Raw genomic sequence first — 15,172 nt, 5'->3', positions numbered from 1 at the left:
GGGCGGGGGGGGGGGGAAAGACCTGGCTCCTCGTTCCATCCGGAAGCCGCCGGGCCGGCAGGAAATGACGAAGCAGAGGTCGTCCGGTCCGTGCGGTAACCGGCTCCGCGCGTCCGGCCGCGACTGCCGGGGAAAGAGCGCGGAGCAGAGCCGCCGGGCCGCGTGCCGCCTGCAGAGCTAGCGGCGTGAGTCGCCCCGCCCCGCCCCGCCCCGCCCCGCCCCTCCATGCGGGGGGAGGGTGAGAGGGAGGGAAGGGAGCCCGAGGGCGCCCCTAGCCCCGCGCCCGGCCGTCCCAGCTCCTCTGCCGCCGCGCCCCAGGCTGGAGGGAACAGTGAGGCCCGCAGCTCCAGAATCGCGGATCGAAAGGCGGAGGCCGCCGCCTGCGCAGCGCAGGGCACCCGGGCTGGGAGGATGGGGGGATGGGGGTGTGGAGCGGGCGCGCTTCAGGATCGCACCGCGCGCAGCCCGCGGCGGCCGAGCCCTGGCGGCTCCGGCCCCTGCCGCCTGCCGGGGTGGGGGTTTACATTGTCTGCCCGCTAGACTGCTCCTCTCTCCGGGACTGGCAAGTCTCACGAGTCTGGGCAGGGCCGGAAGCGCCCACGTTTGGGAGTCCAGCGTGCGACTCGCTAGCCTGGGTGGTTTTGGGCGAGTTGTGTACCCAGCCCCCCACCCCGCGTCGTCTGCCAGGTGGAGCTTTCGTGCCTCCCAGCAGGGTGATGGTAACAATTAAATGCATATGTGGACTGCCCAGCACAGGCCCCTCAGATGTTAATTGCCTTCGTCTTGCTGGTTGAAGGCCTGTGACCTTGTACCCTCCCGCTTCAGCAACCCAAGCCTTTAGCGTTTCAGAGGACTGAGGGAAAACAACATTGATGCGATGGGTTGTGTTGTATGGAGCTCGTAGAACTGTGCGAGTGACTCCAATCTGAACTTGTTTCAAAATAGCAAAGCTCTAAGTGAGAGACGAAATGGATACCATTCAGGACACGATGACAAGTGATCCTCAAAACTGAACCACCTAGACACGGCATCGGGAACCCCAAATACAGAAAATAATTAAAAAATGATACAGCCGCTTGATTCCAAGAAGAGTACTAGTTCTCTACTTAAAAGTTTGTCAAACTGAAATCAAGCGCCAGTTGTCACATTTTGCCAACTTTATCTCTGGATAGTTATGTTCAGCTCATCCTAGCAACTCCTTACTGAAATAGCTCAAGCATTAGTTTACAGGAAAAATATGTGGAAAAGGTGCAGTTTTCTCAGAAAAGCCCTGAATGACAATCCAAGCACATGGTGGTCTTGCTGAAACATCCATTAACTTGCCAGGAACAAACCACTGTAACGCCCCTGGGCATTGTGCTTCAGACTTAGAGGGAGGCTGTGAGGTGTGCAGTAGCCGCTCAGCAGGTGTGTGTGTGTACACTTGGTTAGACTGTGGCGAGCTGGGTGGGGACCAGTCATAGTTCAGGCCACATGGGAGCTGTGGTCTGTACTGTGACTTTGTACAGGACCACTCCTTATTCCTGGCAGTCTTACAAAGGCATGCCATTGGTCATGATGGAGGACCAGGCACGAAAGGCCTACCCCCGGTGCAAGTCTTTCACAACCATACTACTAAAAGTAACTCAAGTGCGTGTCCCCAGAACAGTAGTGTCACTGCGTACCAATCAAGTTGTGTAATTCACAGTAAAATTTCACCATTCTTGGTCAGCAGAATTTCAGAATCCTTCTCTAAAATATAATGAAAAACTGGCATATTTGTAGGAGGAGGAAGACAGCTCTGCAGGAATACACCATTTGTTGAGTGGCACACGAACAGAATTTTGTGGAACACTAAGCAAGACATTCATCTGGCTCAGATCCAGCCAGGCGGCAGAAAACACGTAGAAAATACTTTAAAAGTGCGTCAGATAAAGGGCGCCTGCGAAATGTCTCAGTAGCCATTGTTAAGTCTGCTCCCCTTTTCTTCTCCAATTTGTTCGTAACTCCCAATCCTGAAACCTGCCACCCTCACTGCATGGCCGTGCCGGCCTTTCCGCAGCACCTCAAACCAGACCTCTGAAGTCATCTCTTATGGCCAAAAACAGTCGTCGTTATTTTATGTTTTGGCACCAACGGAAATCTAGAAAAAAATGCTAGATTCCATAAATTGTAAAGACAATTATAGTCTCTGATGTTCCAAAAGTTTCCATTCCTAAAGTAGGCTGATTACTTACTATGAATAATGTTACATCCAGAGAAACTCTGGAGTTCAATTTTAAGGAATAAGAATTGAAACTGTGAATAATGCCAAATCCCCCTGCGCCTCCCACTCTCTTAAAAAAAAAAAACAAAAATCCATAGCCAATCTTTAATATGTAGGAATTGGGTATGTTTAATGATTTAATATTTAGATCTTGCATCTATAAAGTTTTAAGTTCTGTTTTTATTATTCTCTGTCTAATTTTTAAAAGACCAATCCTTATGCTCATCAGACACCAATAGATGTTTCAGAGGAATGACTCTTGCCCTCAATGTCTAGAATGTAAGTTAAATGGCCATTCACGATACTCACTTTAATACAGTCTGTCCACGAACATCTGACAGAGACTTCAGGTGCCAGAATGGGGCCAACATGCCACCTGGCCTGGGAGCAGACCCCAAGGAAATTTCATTCATTTTATGCAGAGGCAAACTGTAAGAAAGAAAACAGACTCTGCCCTTAATATACACTTATTAAGTTACTGAGCCAAATCTACACTAAAGAACATTTTGGGGACTTCCCTGGTGGCACAGTGGATAAGACTCTGCGCTCCCAGTGCAGGGGGCCTGGGTTCGATCCCTGGTCAGAGAACTAGATCCCACATGCATGCTGCAACTAAGAGTTGGCATGCCACAGCTAAGGGGCCGGTGAGCCGCAACTAAGGAGCCCTGGAGAGGCAACTAAGGAGCCCACTTACCTTAAAAAAAAAAAAATTTTTTTGGAGGCTCACAGGACAGATTGCAAGATATTTCAGTGGAGGAATTTCTGCAATGCCTTCACTGTTATAGGGTGTCTAGAAAAAATTGCAAAACAATTTCTTGGACATTCCAGATACCTTTTTTCTTGGTATTAGAAAATGGCTATCTTAGTAGAAACTACAGTACAGTTATCACCTGTCATTTGTTCAGTTTTTCTCCCTTTTTTTTTGCGGTACACGGGCCTCTCACTGTTGTGGCCTCTCCCGTTGCGGAGCACAGGCTCTGGATGCGCAGGCTCAGCGGCCATGGCTCACGGGCCTAGCCGCTCCGTGGCATGTGGGATCTTCCCGGACCGGGGCACGAACCCGTGTCCCCTGCATCGGCAGGCGGACTCTCAACCACTGCGCCACCAGGGAGGCCCAGTTTTTCTCCTTTTGATAGAGTATCTAAAACAACACTTCCGAATTTCTTTCACATATTAGGTCATTTTACTTAGACTTACCTAGTTTAGATTTAACACAAGAGCAGAACTTTCTCTTTAAGGAAAAATTCAGTGAACTTCCCAAGTGCAAATAAGAAACCAGTACTCTTTCCCTTGCTACTTGATATACTTGCTGTTACCATTCATTTTCTGTGGGAATGTCCAAAGAATGCATTTCCTTGAATAGAAGTCACAGCTGTGTAAATAGCAAAACAACTTTTTATCCCATAGCTTCCACAGTGGGCCAGGAGGCCAAAACTAGATAAAGCTCCAGACATTTTCGTTTTCCAGGTGTGTCAGGGGCCTGTGGAAGAGCACGGTCCTGGCTGGCGCATCTCATCCAGACTGCTGTCACGGGTCTAACGCTGTCCTTCTCTCTTAGCATCCCAGCCATTTGTGTGGACCTCTGTTTTAAGTATTCAGTTGCTTTCATCTGGGTGATAGTTACAGTTTGGAAACTGTGCAGTGACATTTCAACCCATATCCTTTTAGAAATATGATTTTTAAATCCCAAGTTTGAACCTTTATGTAGGAACTGTGATGTTTCAAAGTCAGAAATAGGCGAAAATGTGTTCCATGCCTTAGTGATCTAGACCAGGGTTGGCCAACATTTTCTTAACGGGCCAGATGGTAAACATTTTAGGCTTTGAGGGCTGTGAGGCAAAAATGGAAGATGCTCTGCTTAAAATGTATCCGTTTAGAAATGTAAAACCATTCTTGGCTCCTGGGCCATACAAAGGCAGGCAGGGGGCTGGAACTGGCCAGCAGGCCCTCTGTTTGCCAGCCCTTGTCCAGCCGTCACACCATCACTAACTGAAAGAAACCCTGCCCTCTTTGCTGCCTTACAGTCCCATGCCTGGCGGTTACGGAGTGATGGGTGACGAGGGCTCTATCGATTACAGCGTTCACGAGGCCTGGAATGAAGCCACCAACGTGTACCTGGTAGTGATCCTTGTCAGCTTTGGGCTCTTCATGTATGCCAAGAGGTAAAGGCTTTAGATTCTCAGGGTTGATAAGAACCCAGCCATTTATAAGTTTTGTAGGTTTGTTTGTTTGATCTAAGTTAAATGCACAAAAATAATTTCATCAGCATTTTTGTTCCTGCTATGAAATCACTGTCTAGTCGGGTCAGCCCTCACATTACCGGACACCAGGATTTGGCTTGGAAAACCCAGTTGCTCTGAGAGATGGGGATTTAAGTGCAGCTCTTGGCACCCAGACCAGATGCTCTATACTCCTATTCTATCATTTCTGATATAGCTCAGTTTTCTCATTCAGCCAGCTTCACTGTCACCGTTGGATGAGCACATATTTTGGGCCAATGTCCCTGAAATGCACAAACTCTAACTCCTATGTGTTCAGCAATTCTGTCTTCGCAAATTTCAAGCCTTCTCTTCTGTTTCTTGTGCATAATATTGGTATGATCCAATTACTTGTCTGTCCGTCCCCCAAAACTCAGTCCCCTGAGAACAAGGACTTTTATTTAACCTTTGTGTCCCTGATGTGCCACATGGTGTAAATCCTCAATAAATATTTCTTGCTGTGATTCCAGATGCTGTAGCGTAATTCAGCTGTTCTTTTCCACACTCCCTGGCTCCTTTCCTTCAAGTACAGTTAAAAACAAATGCACGGTGAGGGGCGTGCTTTGAAGAGGAAAAACAGCAGTAGTTGGATTGAGCTGCTGCTGCCCATAGCCATGTGCTCGGTGGCGTCCTCTACCAAGGTCAAAGGCATTAGACAGTTCAGGATAATTAGTCAACCAAGAATAATTGATGCTCTGCCCGGGGAAAAGTTCAGACCCACACTTGCCACGGGACCTGCAGGCTCGCCCTTCCCGACCCTGAGACCCCTGAGCTGCTGGCCAGCTGGCCGCCTGGACTCTCGGGGGAGCGGGGCCGGGGGGTGGGGGGGGGCAGGGGAGAGGAGGCCTCCACAGAGCATGGGGGAGCCGCTGGCAGGTAACAGCCTTCCCCTAAAAATAGCCACCGTCTCCTCCCCACCCCAATGTTTTAAAGGCAGAGACAGGCTGTTGTTAATTTTAACTATATGACCCCACTAAGGCCATGCTACTCTATTTAAGAAATCGTTTATTCATTGTTTTTCAAAATTAAGGTCTGCTCACATTCTGTTTATTCTCTGCCTGCAATAACTTAGTTTTATTTGCGTGACATGAGAGGGAGGGGAAAAATAATCATACGTTTTTTGTCTGAGCATTTTTCCATACAACAGGGCTTTTTTTGTGGGGATTGAGGGGAGACGCTTTGTTGTATGAAGTGGGCATGTTCAGCTACTGCCTTTTCTTTCTTATAACCCTGTGACTGTACATGTACAGCTTCATACTTCTAGTGAAAGAAAGAATACTTGAGCCCAGGAAGCATCTCACGGGGACAAAATAGAAGATGGACTCAGGGCCACTTACGTCCTTTTAGTGCAGCTTCTGGTTACTACGATCGTGTGAATGTTACAGTCCTACAACTATGAATACAAATCTCTTTTCTGCATTGGTTTTGTGTTTTAGAAATAAAAGGAGAATTATGAGGATATTCAGTGTGCCACCTCCAACAGACACTCTGTCAGAGCCCAACTTTTATGACACAATAAGCAAAATTCGGTTAAGACAGCAACTGGAAATGTACTCCATTTGTAAGTATTCTGTGCTTAATTACGTACATAAGCATATTTAAAATAGACTCTTTGGGGTTGAGTCTCGTTGGCAAAGGTTATCAGAAATAGCTGATAATGACACAGGGAACTATATTCAATATCCTGTAATAAACCATAATGGAAAAGAATATGAATAAGAATATATGTATGTATATCTGAATCACTTTGCTGTACACCAGAAACTAACACAACATTGTAAATCAACTATACTTCAATTTAAAAAAATTTTTTTTTTAAGAAAGAAATAGCTGGTAATGAAAACATAGGGCCTTTTTTAGATGCTCAACACAGTATCAGCAAACCCGGTTTGCATGAAGTTAGTGTTTCAGGACACTTCACTTATTTGGGGCCCTTCCAAGACCCTGAGAAGAGCCCTAGCAACGTGTTTCACGTTTTGAAAATTTGACAGAAATTAGATGCCTTAACAGTCGGTGAGGCTCCTGTCTCATCCTTCTCTAATTTCCCTCCTTTGCACTTCCCTCATGTGCAGTGGTGTTGAGGTGGCCAAGAGCATTTGGGGGATCTGGCTGAGGGGACGTTGAGTTGAACCTACTTTAGTTCAGGTTTGAAATTTTGTGTTTATAGAGTTTGCAGTCACTTCTTGACAATTAAATTACTATGTGCTGCAGCCATAGCAGTATAGGAACGGCTTCCAGGCCAGAGGTTATTAACATGTCCTGTGGTACTAAACCCTGTGAGTAAGTGGTGGAGAAGAAACAAAGGTTAAAGGGCAAGGAGCCAGGATGAATTGTACATCCAAGCCACAGCCTTTGATGCCACCATTTAAAAAAATGAGGTGTGGTTTCCATGGTGTATCATTAAATGAGAAAAGGCAAGATGTAATTATATATATGCTAGGGTACTGCTCCTTTAAAATCAAATGACCAAAACATCCCTATCTACGTGTAATAAAAATGTAGTATAGAATTTTTTTTTTATTGAAGTATAGTTGATTTACAATGTTGTATTAGTTTCAGGTATACAACACAGTGATTCAGATATATATATATATATATGTATGTTATTTTTCAGATTCTTTTCCCTATAGGTCACCACAGAATATTGAGTATGGTTCCCCGTGCTATACAGTAGGTCCTCGTTGGTGATCCACTTTATATACAGTAGTACACATATGTTAATCCCAACCTCCCAATTCATTCCTCCCCAACTCCTTTCCCCGTTGGCAGCCACAAGTCTGTCCTCTATGTCTGTGGGTCTATTTCCGTTTTGTAAGTAAGTTCATTTGTATCTTTTTTTTTTTAAGATTCCACATGTAAGTGATACATGGTATTTGTCTTTCTCTGTCTGACTTACTTCACTTAGTACAACGATCTCTAGGTCCATCCATGTTGCTGCAAATGGCATTATTTCATTCTTTCTTATGGCTGAGTAATATTTCATTGTGTGTGTATATATATATATATATATATATATATATACACACACACACACACACCTCCTCTTCTTTATCCAGTCATCTGTATATGGACATTTAGGTTGTTTCCATGTCTTGGCTATTGTAAACAGCACTGTAATGAACATTGGGGTGCATGTATCTTTTCAAATTTTAGTTTTCTCTGGATATATGCCCAGGGGTGTGATTGCTGGATCATATGGTAACTCTATTTTTAATTTTTTAAGGAACCTCCATACTGTTTTCCATAGTGGCTGTATCAATTTACCTTCCCACCAACAGTGTAGGAGGGTTCCCTTTTCTTCACACCCTCTCCAGCATTTATTATTTATAGACTTTTTGATGATGGCCATTCTGACCGGTGTGAGATGATACCTCATTGTAGTTTTGATTTGCATTTCTCTAATAAAAATGTTGAGCATCTTTTCACGTGCCTGTATGTCTTCATTGGAGAAATGTCTATTTAGATCATCTGCCCATTTTTTGATTGGGTTGTTTCTAAAAATGTTCTGTATAATTACACAAGTCTGGAGGAAGGCTTGGAAAGATACACATCAGATTATTAACATTCATTACCTTGATGGGAACACTGTGGGACTCGAGGGAAAAGATTGGATATTTTTAAAAGAAAGATAGATGTCTGTGTGTTTGCGTGCTCGCATAGAAAGAAGCAAGAAAGAGTGATCAGCAAGATGTTACTGGTATGTGTCTCGGGTGGGCTGGAATTTCAGGTGAAAAGTAGAAAAACCATATATATATATATTTACACAAGTAGAACCTCTAGAAATTTCTTCAGCATAAATTTTATCCTGAGAAGTAGTAACAGCAGTTCCTTTGGGGAAAGGAACTGCAGGACTAATCAGGTGGGAGGAAGGTACACCTTCCCTGTTTCCTCTTTTGTCCCTTTTGCATTCATGTTTTACTAGTTCAGAATAAGAAGTAAAACTGAATGTTACAGAGTAGCATTATTCACAGTAGCCAAAAGATGGAAACAACCCAAGTGTCCTTGACTGATGGATCCACAGAATGTGGTCTATACATGAATAGGATGTTATTCAGCCTTTAAGAGGAAGGAAATTCTTTTTTTTTTTTTGGTTGCATTGAGTTTTCTTTGCTGCACACGGGCTTTCTCTAGTTTCAGTGAGTGGGGGCTACTCTTCGTTGTGGTGCGCAGGCTTCTCATTGCAATGGCTTCTCTTGTCGTGGAGCACGGGCTCAGTAGTTGCAGCACGTGGGCTCAGTAGTTGTGGCTCGCAGGCTCAGTAGTTGTGGCACACGGGCTTAGTTGCTCTGCGGCATGTGGGGTCTTCCTGGACCAGAGCTCGAACCCATGTTCCCTGCATTGGCAGGCGGATTTTTAACCAGTGCGCCACCAGGGAAGTCCCAAGAGGAAGGAAGTTCTGACACGTGCTACAACATGGATGCACCTTGAAGACATTATGCTTTGTAATTGTTTTTATTGTGAAGTGAAAGAAGCCAGTCACAAAAGAACAAATATTGTGTGATTTCTCTTCTGTGTAGCAAATTCACAGAGACAGAAAGCAGAATCGTCACTAGGAGTGGGGGAGGGAGTGGGGAGTTACTGTGGAATGAGGACAAAGGTCAGTGTGGGGTGATCAAAAGAAGCGTGGTGGTGGTGGCAGCACAACAGTGTGAATGTAGTTAATGTCCCTGAACTGTACACTTAAAAATGGTTAAAATGGCAAGTTTATGTTTTTGTATTTCACTTCAAAAAAATATATCCTTAAGGAAATTTAAGTATTTAAAAAACAACAACAGGGAACCAGAAGCTCTGTATAGAAAATTATAAGTAAAGAGTTAGGTTTTCATTGATGCCTAGTCAAAACAGAAGTTTGTAGGTGTTCCCTGGTGGCCTAGCAGTTAGGATTCGGTGTTTTCACTGCAGAGGCCCAGGTTCGATCCCTGGTCAGGGAACTAAGATCCCACATGGCTGGAGGCACAGCCAAATACAAAAAACAAACAAACAAAAATCAGAAGTTAGATCCTATCAAAAAATATTCAGTAGTATAGCATATACAATTATAAAGCCAGTGTACAGCTCTTTTTCTTCTTTGATGAGAATGGCATAAAATGAAATTTATCAGGACACCTGTGTTTGTAAGGCATGGTAGTTTTCTGTTGCTGCTGTATTATCACAAATTCAGTGGCTTAACACAACACAGATCTTACAATTAGAGATTAAAAGTCCTACAGCAGATTCACTGACTAAAATCAAGGTGTTGGCAGAGTTCTGCTGTTTCTTTCTGGATGCTCTAAAGGAGAAGCTGTTTCTTTGCCTTTTCCAGCTTCTAGAAACCACCCATGCTGCTTGCTTTGTGGCTTCACTCGCCCATCCTCAAAGCCAGTAGCACTGCATCTTTCTGACCGTTCTTCCATTTTTATAGTTCCCTCTCTCTCTCAACTCTGCCAGGAAAGGTTCTCTGATTTTCAGGGCCCCTATGATCAGGTTGGGCCAGATAATCCAGGGTAATCCCCCTTCTCAAGGTCCTTACCTTAAAAACATCTTTAAAGTCCCTTCTGCCCCAGAAGGTAACATATTCACAGATTATGGGGATTAGGATGTGGACATCTTTGGAAACCATTGTTCTTGTAAATAGTGAGTATTTGCACATTTAAAGAGGCCCATCACAGGGACTTCCCTCGTGACACAGTGGTTAAGAATCTGCCTGCCAATGCAGGGGACATGGGTTTGAGCCCTGGTCCGGGAAGATCCCACATGCCGCGGAGCAACTAAGCCCGTGTGCCACAGCTACCGAGCCTGCGCTCTGGAGCCCGTGAGCCACAACCACTGAGCCCACGTGTCACAACTACTGAAGCCCGAGCGCCTAGAGCCTGTGCTCCACAACAAGAGATGCCACTGCAATGAGAAGCCTGTGCACTGCAACGAAGAGTAGCCCCCACTCGCTGCAACTAGAGAAAGCCTGTGCAGCAACGAAGACCCAACACAGCCAAAAACAGGAGAAGCTACCGCAGTGAAAAGGCAGCGCATTGCAATGAAGAGTAGCCCCCACTCGCCGCAACTAGAGAAAGCCCATGCCCAGCAACTAAGACCCAACAACGAAGACCCAATGCAGCCATAAGTAAATAAATAAATAAATAAATTTATTTAAAAAATAAAGAGTCCCATCACATTGCATCATTCTTAGTGCTGATGATGGCATGTCTAGTCCTGACTTAGTCTGGAAGTTCAAGAGGAAATAGCAAACAAAATTCTTTTCCTTAAAGAGGACTCCCAAAATTGTAAAGCTTTCAGCCACAATAATCTGGATCCACCCTGAGTATATAAACAAACAGTATTTCTTCCTTGGCTGGTAAAAAACTTAATGAAGAGACTGAAAGTTTGAAAGCCAAGCAGTGAACGACATTTGCAAAGACTTTAGCCCTGCACTCTCTCTAGTTTCAGTTTAAGACCTTCAATAAATATTTCTCAGAAGCACAAAAAGAACACAGAATTGCAAGTCTGTTTTTTCTTCTAGTTTATATTAATGACAATGTTCAGTAAATCTCTTAGGCTTCTCATTTAAAATATAGTCAAATTCCTTATGATGTGGACAAAAGCATTATTATTAACTTATCTTGAGGTGGAGATGGGAAATAAGAAAGGACATTACAAAATGTTAATTTAAGTTTAGTAGCTTAATTAGTGTTTACCCTATATTTCAATGCTCTGAATAATCCTGATGTACAAGACAATAATAATAAACATCTGAAAATGGATATCAGCACTGCTGAGAAATTAGAGGATCATGAAGTATAATAAATTTCCTCTAATGAATAAAAAATTGTTTAATTCTAAGCTAATTCTTTACTGAGAATCATGACTTGACTGTGATTTAATGATGTGAGCTCATAATTATTTTGCGATTTTATTAATCATATCTCCTTTTTTCTTGCTTATTGTTTTGTTTGTTTTTCAATAGCCAGAAAGTATGATTATCAGCAGCCACAGAGCCAGGCTGACAGCGTGCAGCTCTCATTGGAATGAAATCTCAGAAAATGAGCAGCAGGAATGATCGTTGTTCAAGAGTGCAGTCTCCTCGCGCTGCCAAGTCATGAGCAGCAATTTTTTTAAACTTCTGTCTCCATAAAATCATTTTATTTGTGACTTTTCCCCAATTTTTTGGTGTGTTTTGTTTCACTTTTTTAAACCTCATCTCCAAATCATTTGTTCCACAAATCAGAAATTCCTCAAAAGGCCTGAACACAGAGAGTCTGCACGTACCTAGGAAGATAGACTATCACCAGAGATGGTGACTGTACCTTGTGAAGACTTTGATCCCTTCAGGAGACAGTCAGGAAATAAAAACACATCTTTGGAAGCAAGAGTCTGGAGCTGATGCCACTTTGGAACTTCTTTGCCAACTTAAAAAATAAAAATCTAATCATTGGAATAACTTCCTCTTCGACTGTGTTCTGGGATAAATATAATAAGGATAACAGACTAACGTATGTTCTTATGGCTGTTGTTACCTCTAACCGAATTAACCGTTTTTGCTACTTCAGAATTTGCACAGTAAACTGTCTTTTCTGCGTTGTGAAATTGTGATGCGCACCCCCCTGCTAACTGTAGAAGTTTTCTGTGACTGGAATTTGTTCCCCTTAATTGTATTCCCAGGAGTTTCTTCCACCAGAAGAGTCTTCTTTCGGCCGTGCTGGGGCTATACTGCGGAATACATGGGCACCTCTGACTGGTGTCAGCGGCTTGCTTTGGGGTCATGTGACCATCAGTCTTTAATGTAACTGTATGGTTTCTTAGGCTTTTTTAGCATAATAAGCTTCCCTGCAGACTCTCATATCTTGTACCATTTTGTACTGTACATTGAAATGTTTTCACCCAGTTTTTCATATTTATTTAAATAAAAGCCGGTTGGGGATAGTGGCAGGGAAGTTCAACTGTCCATGTAACTGTCCATAAATTAGTTTTTGAATCAAAACTATAATTTTAAGAGTTAGAGTTAATATTTCAAGCATTATTGCCTTTTCCTTTATAATTATGAAGTAAAGAATATAAATGAAAAGGTTTAGACCAAATAAAATCATTTCAGGGAAATTGCATTTACTTTTAAAATTTAAATCTTTTCAAATATATATATATATTGTACAAGGTGAATTGTTGACCAAATGGAATAATTATTTCTTAACTCACAGATGAGTTTGAACGTACCGCCTGTATGTAGAATGAATACTCGGACTGAAGGATTGTAAACAGTTACAATTATGGCCTGGGGATAGCAGAGCAGCAAGGGGACAATCTTCTTAAACTTTGCTTTGCTCTCATGTAATCAGGAACGGGGGCGGTTTACCTGCTGTCCCTGATGTGTGGCACAAATCTAGACAAATTACGAAAACTGGCTATCTCAGCTGATTTGTACAGTGTACCTAAATAAACATCAATCACAACGAAATGGACTGTGATGGTTTTTTATTTGCATCCACTGGACAGAGACAGTCACGACTAAAACCTCACAGATCATTTGGTGAGAGTGGAACTCTGGCAAGTGAGAGAGGAAGATTCCTCATTTCTTCTCTGAAGCCCGCTGATGGGAGTCACGCCTCCACCAGCAGGATCAACAGCAAGTCCGCCTTTGAAGTTTCTTCTCTGCTTCCACAGCTGAGCTGGGAAAGCAGGGGATGCCCTGCAGCCACACTTCAAAGGGACACCAGTTATTGTCCTGCTTCTGCCCCTGAATCCACCAAGGGTTTGATGGAACTATTTTCTTTGGAAGAAAAAAGGCATGACTAATAAACAGGTCAGTAACACTTGTGTTCTCTGTTTCCTCATTTCTCTCTTTAACTGCATAAGATGCTCTGCGGTAAGCATGGAGGGGCAGCCTCCCTGGGTGCACAGCTGGGCCCAGCCCACTGCTCCAAGGGGCACAGATGCTTGCTAATGACCCCACACCGTTTCAGGTGGAGCTCCTGATAGGATTCAGCAGAAAATGAGATGCAGAGTTTAGGGTGAAATTGCTGTACTGTCGGAAATATATTTAAGTATTGAGTAAAAATAAGAGAGAAAATGGTAATAAAAATAATTTCAGATATTAAGAATAAATGTGTCTTAGTACTATATATAAAATAATCAACAAATTTCATATATCACTTATATGTGGAATCTAAAAAAATGATACAAGTGAACTTATTTACAAAACAAACACGGTTACCAAAGGGGAAAGGGGTGGGGGAAGGATAAGTTAGGAGTTTGGGTTTAACATATACACACTACTATATATGAAATAGATAACCAACAAGGACCTACTGTATCGCACAGGGAACTCTACTCAATATTCTGTAATAACTTATGTGGGAAAAGAATCTGAAAAAGAATGGATATATGTATATGTAAAACTGAACCGCTTTGCTGTACACCTGAAACTAATACAACATAGTAAATCAACTATACTCCAATATAAAATAAAAATTTTTATAAAGAATAAATGTATCTTAGAAAATATAATTAAAGGGAGAAGGGGGATTCCCTGATGGCACAGTGATTAAGAATCCGCCTGCCAATGCAGGGGACACGGGTTCGAGCCCTGGTCCAGAAAGATCCCACATGCTGCGGAGCAACTAAGCCCATGCGCCACAACTACCGAGTCTGCGCTCTAGAGCCCATGAGCCACAACTCCTGAGCCCGCGTGCCACAACTACTGAAGCCCACACGCCTAGAGCCTGTGCTCTGCAACAAGAGAAGCCACCGCAATGAGAAGCCCGCGTATCACCACGAAGAGTAGCCCCCGCTCGCCACAACTCGAGAAAGCCTGCGCACAGCAACAAAGACCCAACACAGCCAATAAATAAATAAATAAATAAATTTTATTTTTTAATAAAAGAGAGAGAGAAGGGACCAAAGCATATTACAGGGAGCCAGCTGATTCGTTCAACACACAGTTACGGAGGACAAACTGGGCTAGCCATATGTCATCCTCTATAGGCTATTTGATTCTAATGACAGAATAGGAATAGGTGCTGGAGAACTGGAATTAAAAAGGACACCTGGCTTATATCCAACCTGTATGCAAAATAGTGAGGCTCATAGAAGAGGAACTGGAGCTTAGTCTTAAACTGTTTCCCACTTGACACCCTAATAAATCCAGAGCCAGACTCACACAAAACTACAAAGCAAGAAACATTTCCCACCCGTCTTTTTGTCCCTCTTCAGCCTCCTGTCAGTCTCTTTGGGCGAGACAGGTCTTGACTGAGGATTTAAGAGTGGGGATGATGAATAAGCCAAGAACTAAGGAGGTGGAAGAACATGGAAACTTCCAGCAGCAGGTCGTCTTCTATCCTGGATCTCTCGCCCCAAAATAAATGAGTGACCTTTAGCACTGGAGTCTATGCTGACCTTTATTTTATTTAGATATAGTGAAAAGCTAAAGCCATTTATGCAGCATTCCACACCCGAGGTAGCAAGGTGATAAGTCAAAGGGGAAGCCAATCACTGTCTGGGGTTATTGGTAGCCGTTCAGCACCAAATTTGATACTGAAGGACCACTGTGCTTTTCACGTCTTTTATTTTTGATGTTTCTAGTTCCAAAGTTTCTTCTTTTCCAAATCAAGAAATGACAGAGGTGTCACTGTTGCAAGAGAGTGGCTCCATCCCAGGGATTTGTATGAAAAAAATATTTTGACAAATTGCAAGCTAGCTGAAGAAA

General features: G+C 43.2%; 2 protein-coding genes across 3 annotated transcripts in view; one reads left to right on the top strand and one right to left on the bottom strand.

Moving 5' to 3' along the window:
* Window positions 1–163, bottom strand: part of SLC20A2 (solute carrier family 20 member 2) — a 104,445-nt gene extending 104,282 nt beyond the window's left edge. Inside the window, exon 1 of one of the 2 annotated variants that reach the window (XM_033415402.2) lies at window positions 23–163. The gene's annotated coding sequence lies outside the window, so the exon portion shown is untranslated. The remainder of the gene's footprint in view (window positions 1–22) is intronic. The other variant, XM_049704194.1, reaches the window with a different exon arrangement.
* Window positions 46–13,280, top strand: SMIM19 (small integral membrane protein 19). The gene is made up of 4 exons (XM_004285070.3): window positions 46–185; window positions 4,270–4,407; window positions 5,940–6,064; window positions 11,441–13,280. Exons 2-4 carry the CDS (start codon window positions 4,274–4,276, stop codon window positions 11,503–11,505), a joined length of 324 nt encoding a protein of 107 aa, XP_004285118.1. The 5' UTR covers window positions 46–185; window positions 4,270–4,273; the 3' UTR covers window positions 11,506–13,280.
* The last annotated feature ends 1,892 nt before the right edge of the window (window positions 13,281–15,172 follow it).

This window comes from Orcinus orca, chromosome 21, assembly GCF_937001465.1.
Source record: "Orcinus orca chromosome 21, mOrcOrc1.1, whole genome shotgun sequence".
In the NCBI taxonomy this organism is placed as follows: domain Eukaryota; kingdom Metazoa; phylum Chordata; class Mammalia; order Artiodactyla; family Delphinidae; genus Orcinus; species Orcinus orca.
This window is presented reverse-complemented; position numbering and strand designations above follow the sequence as displayed.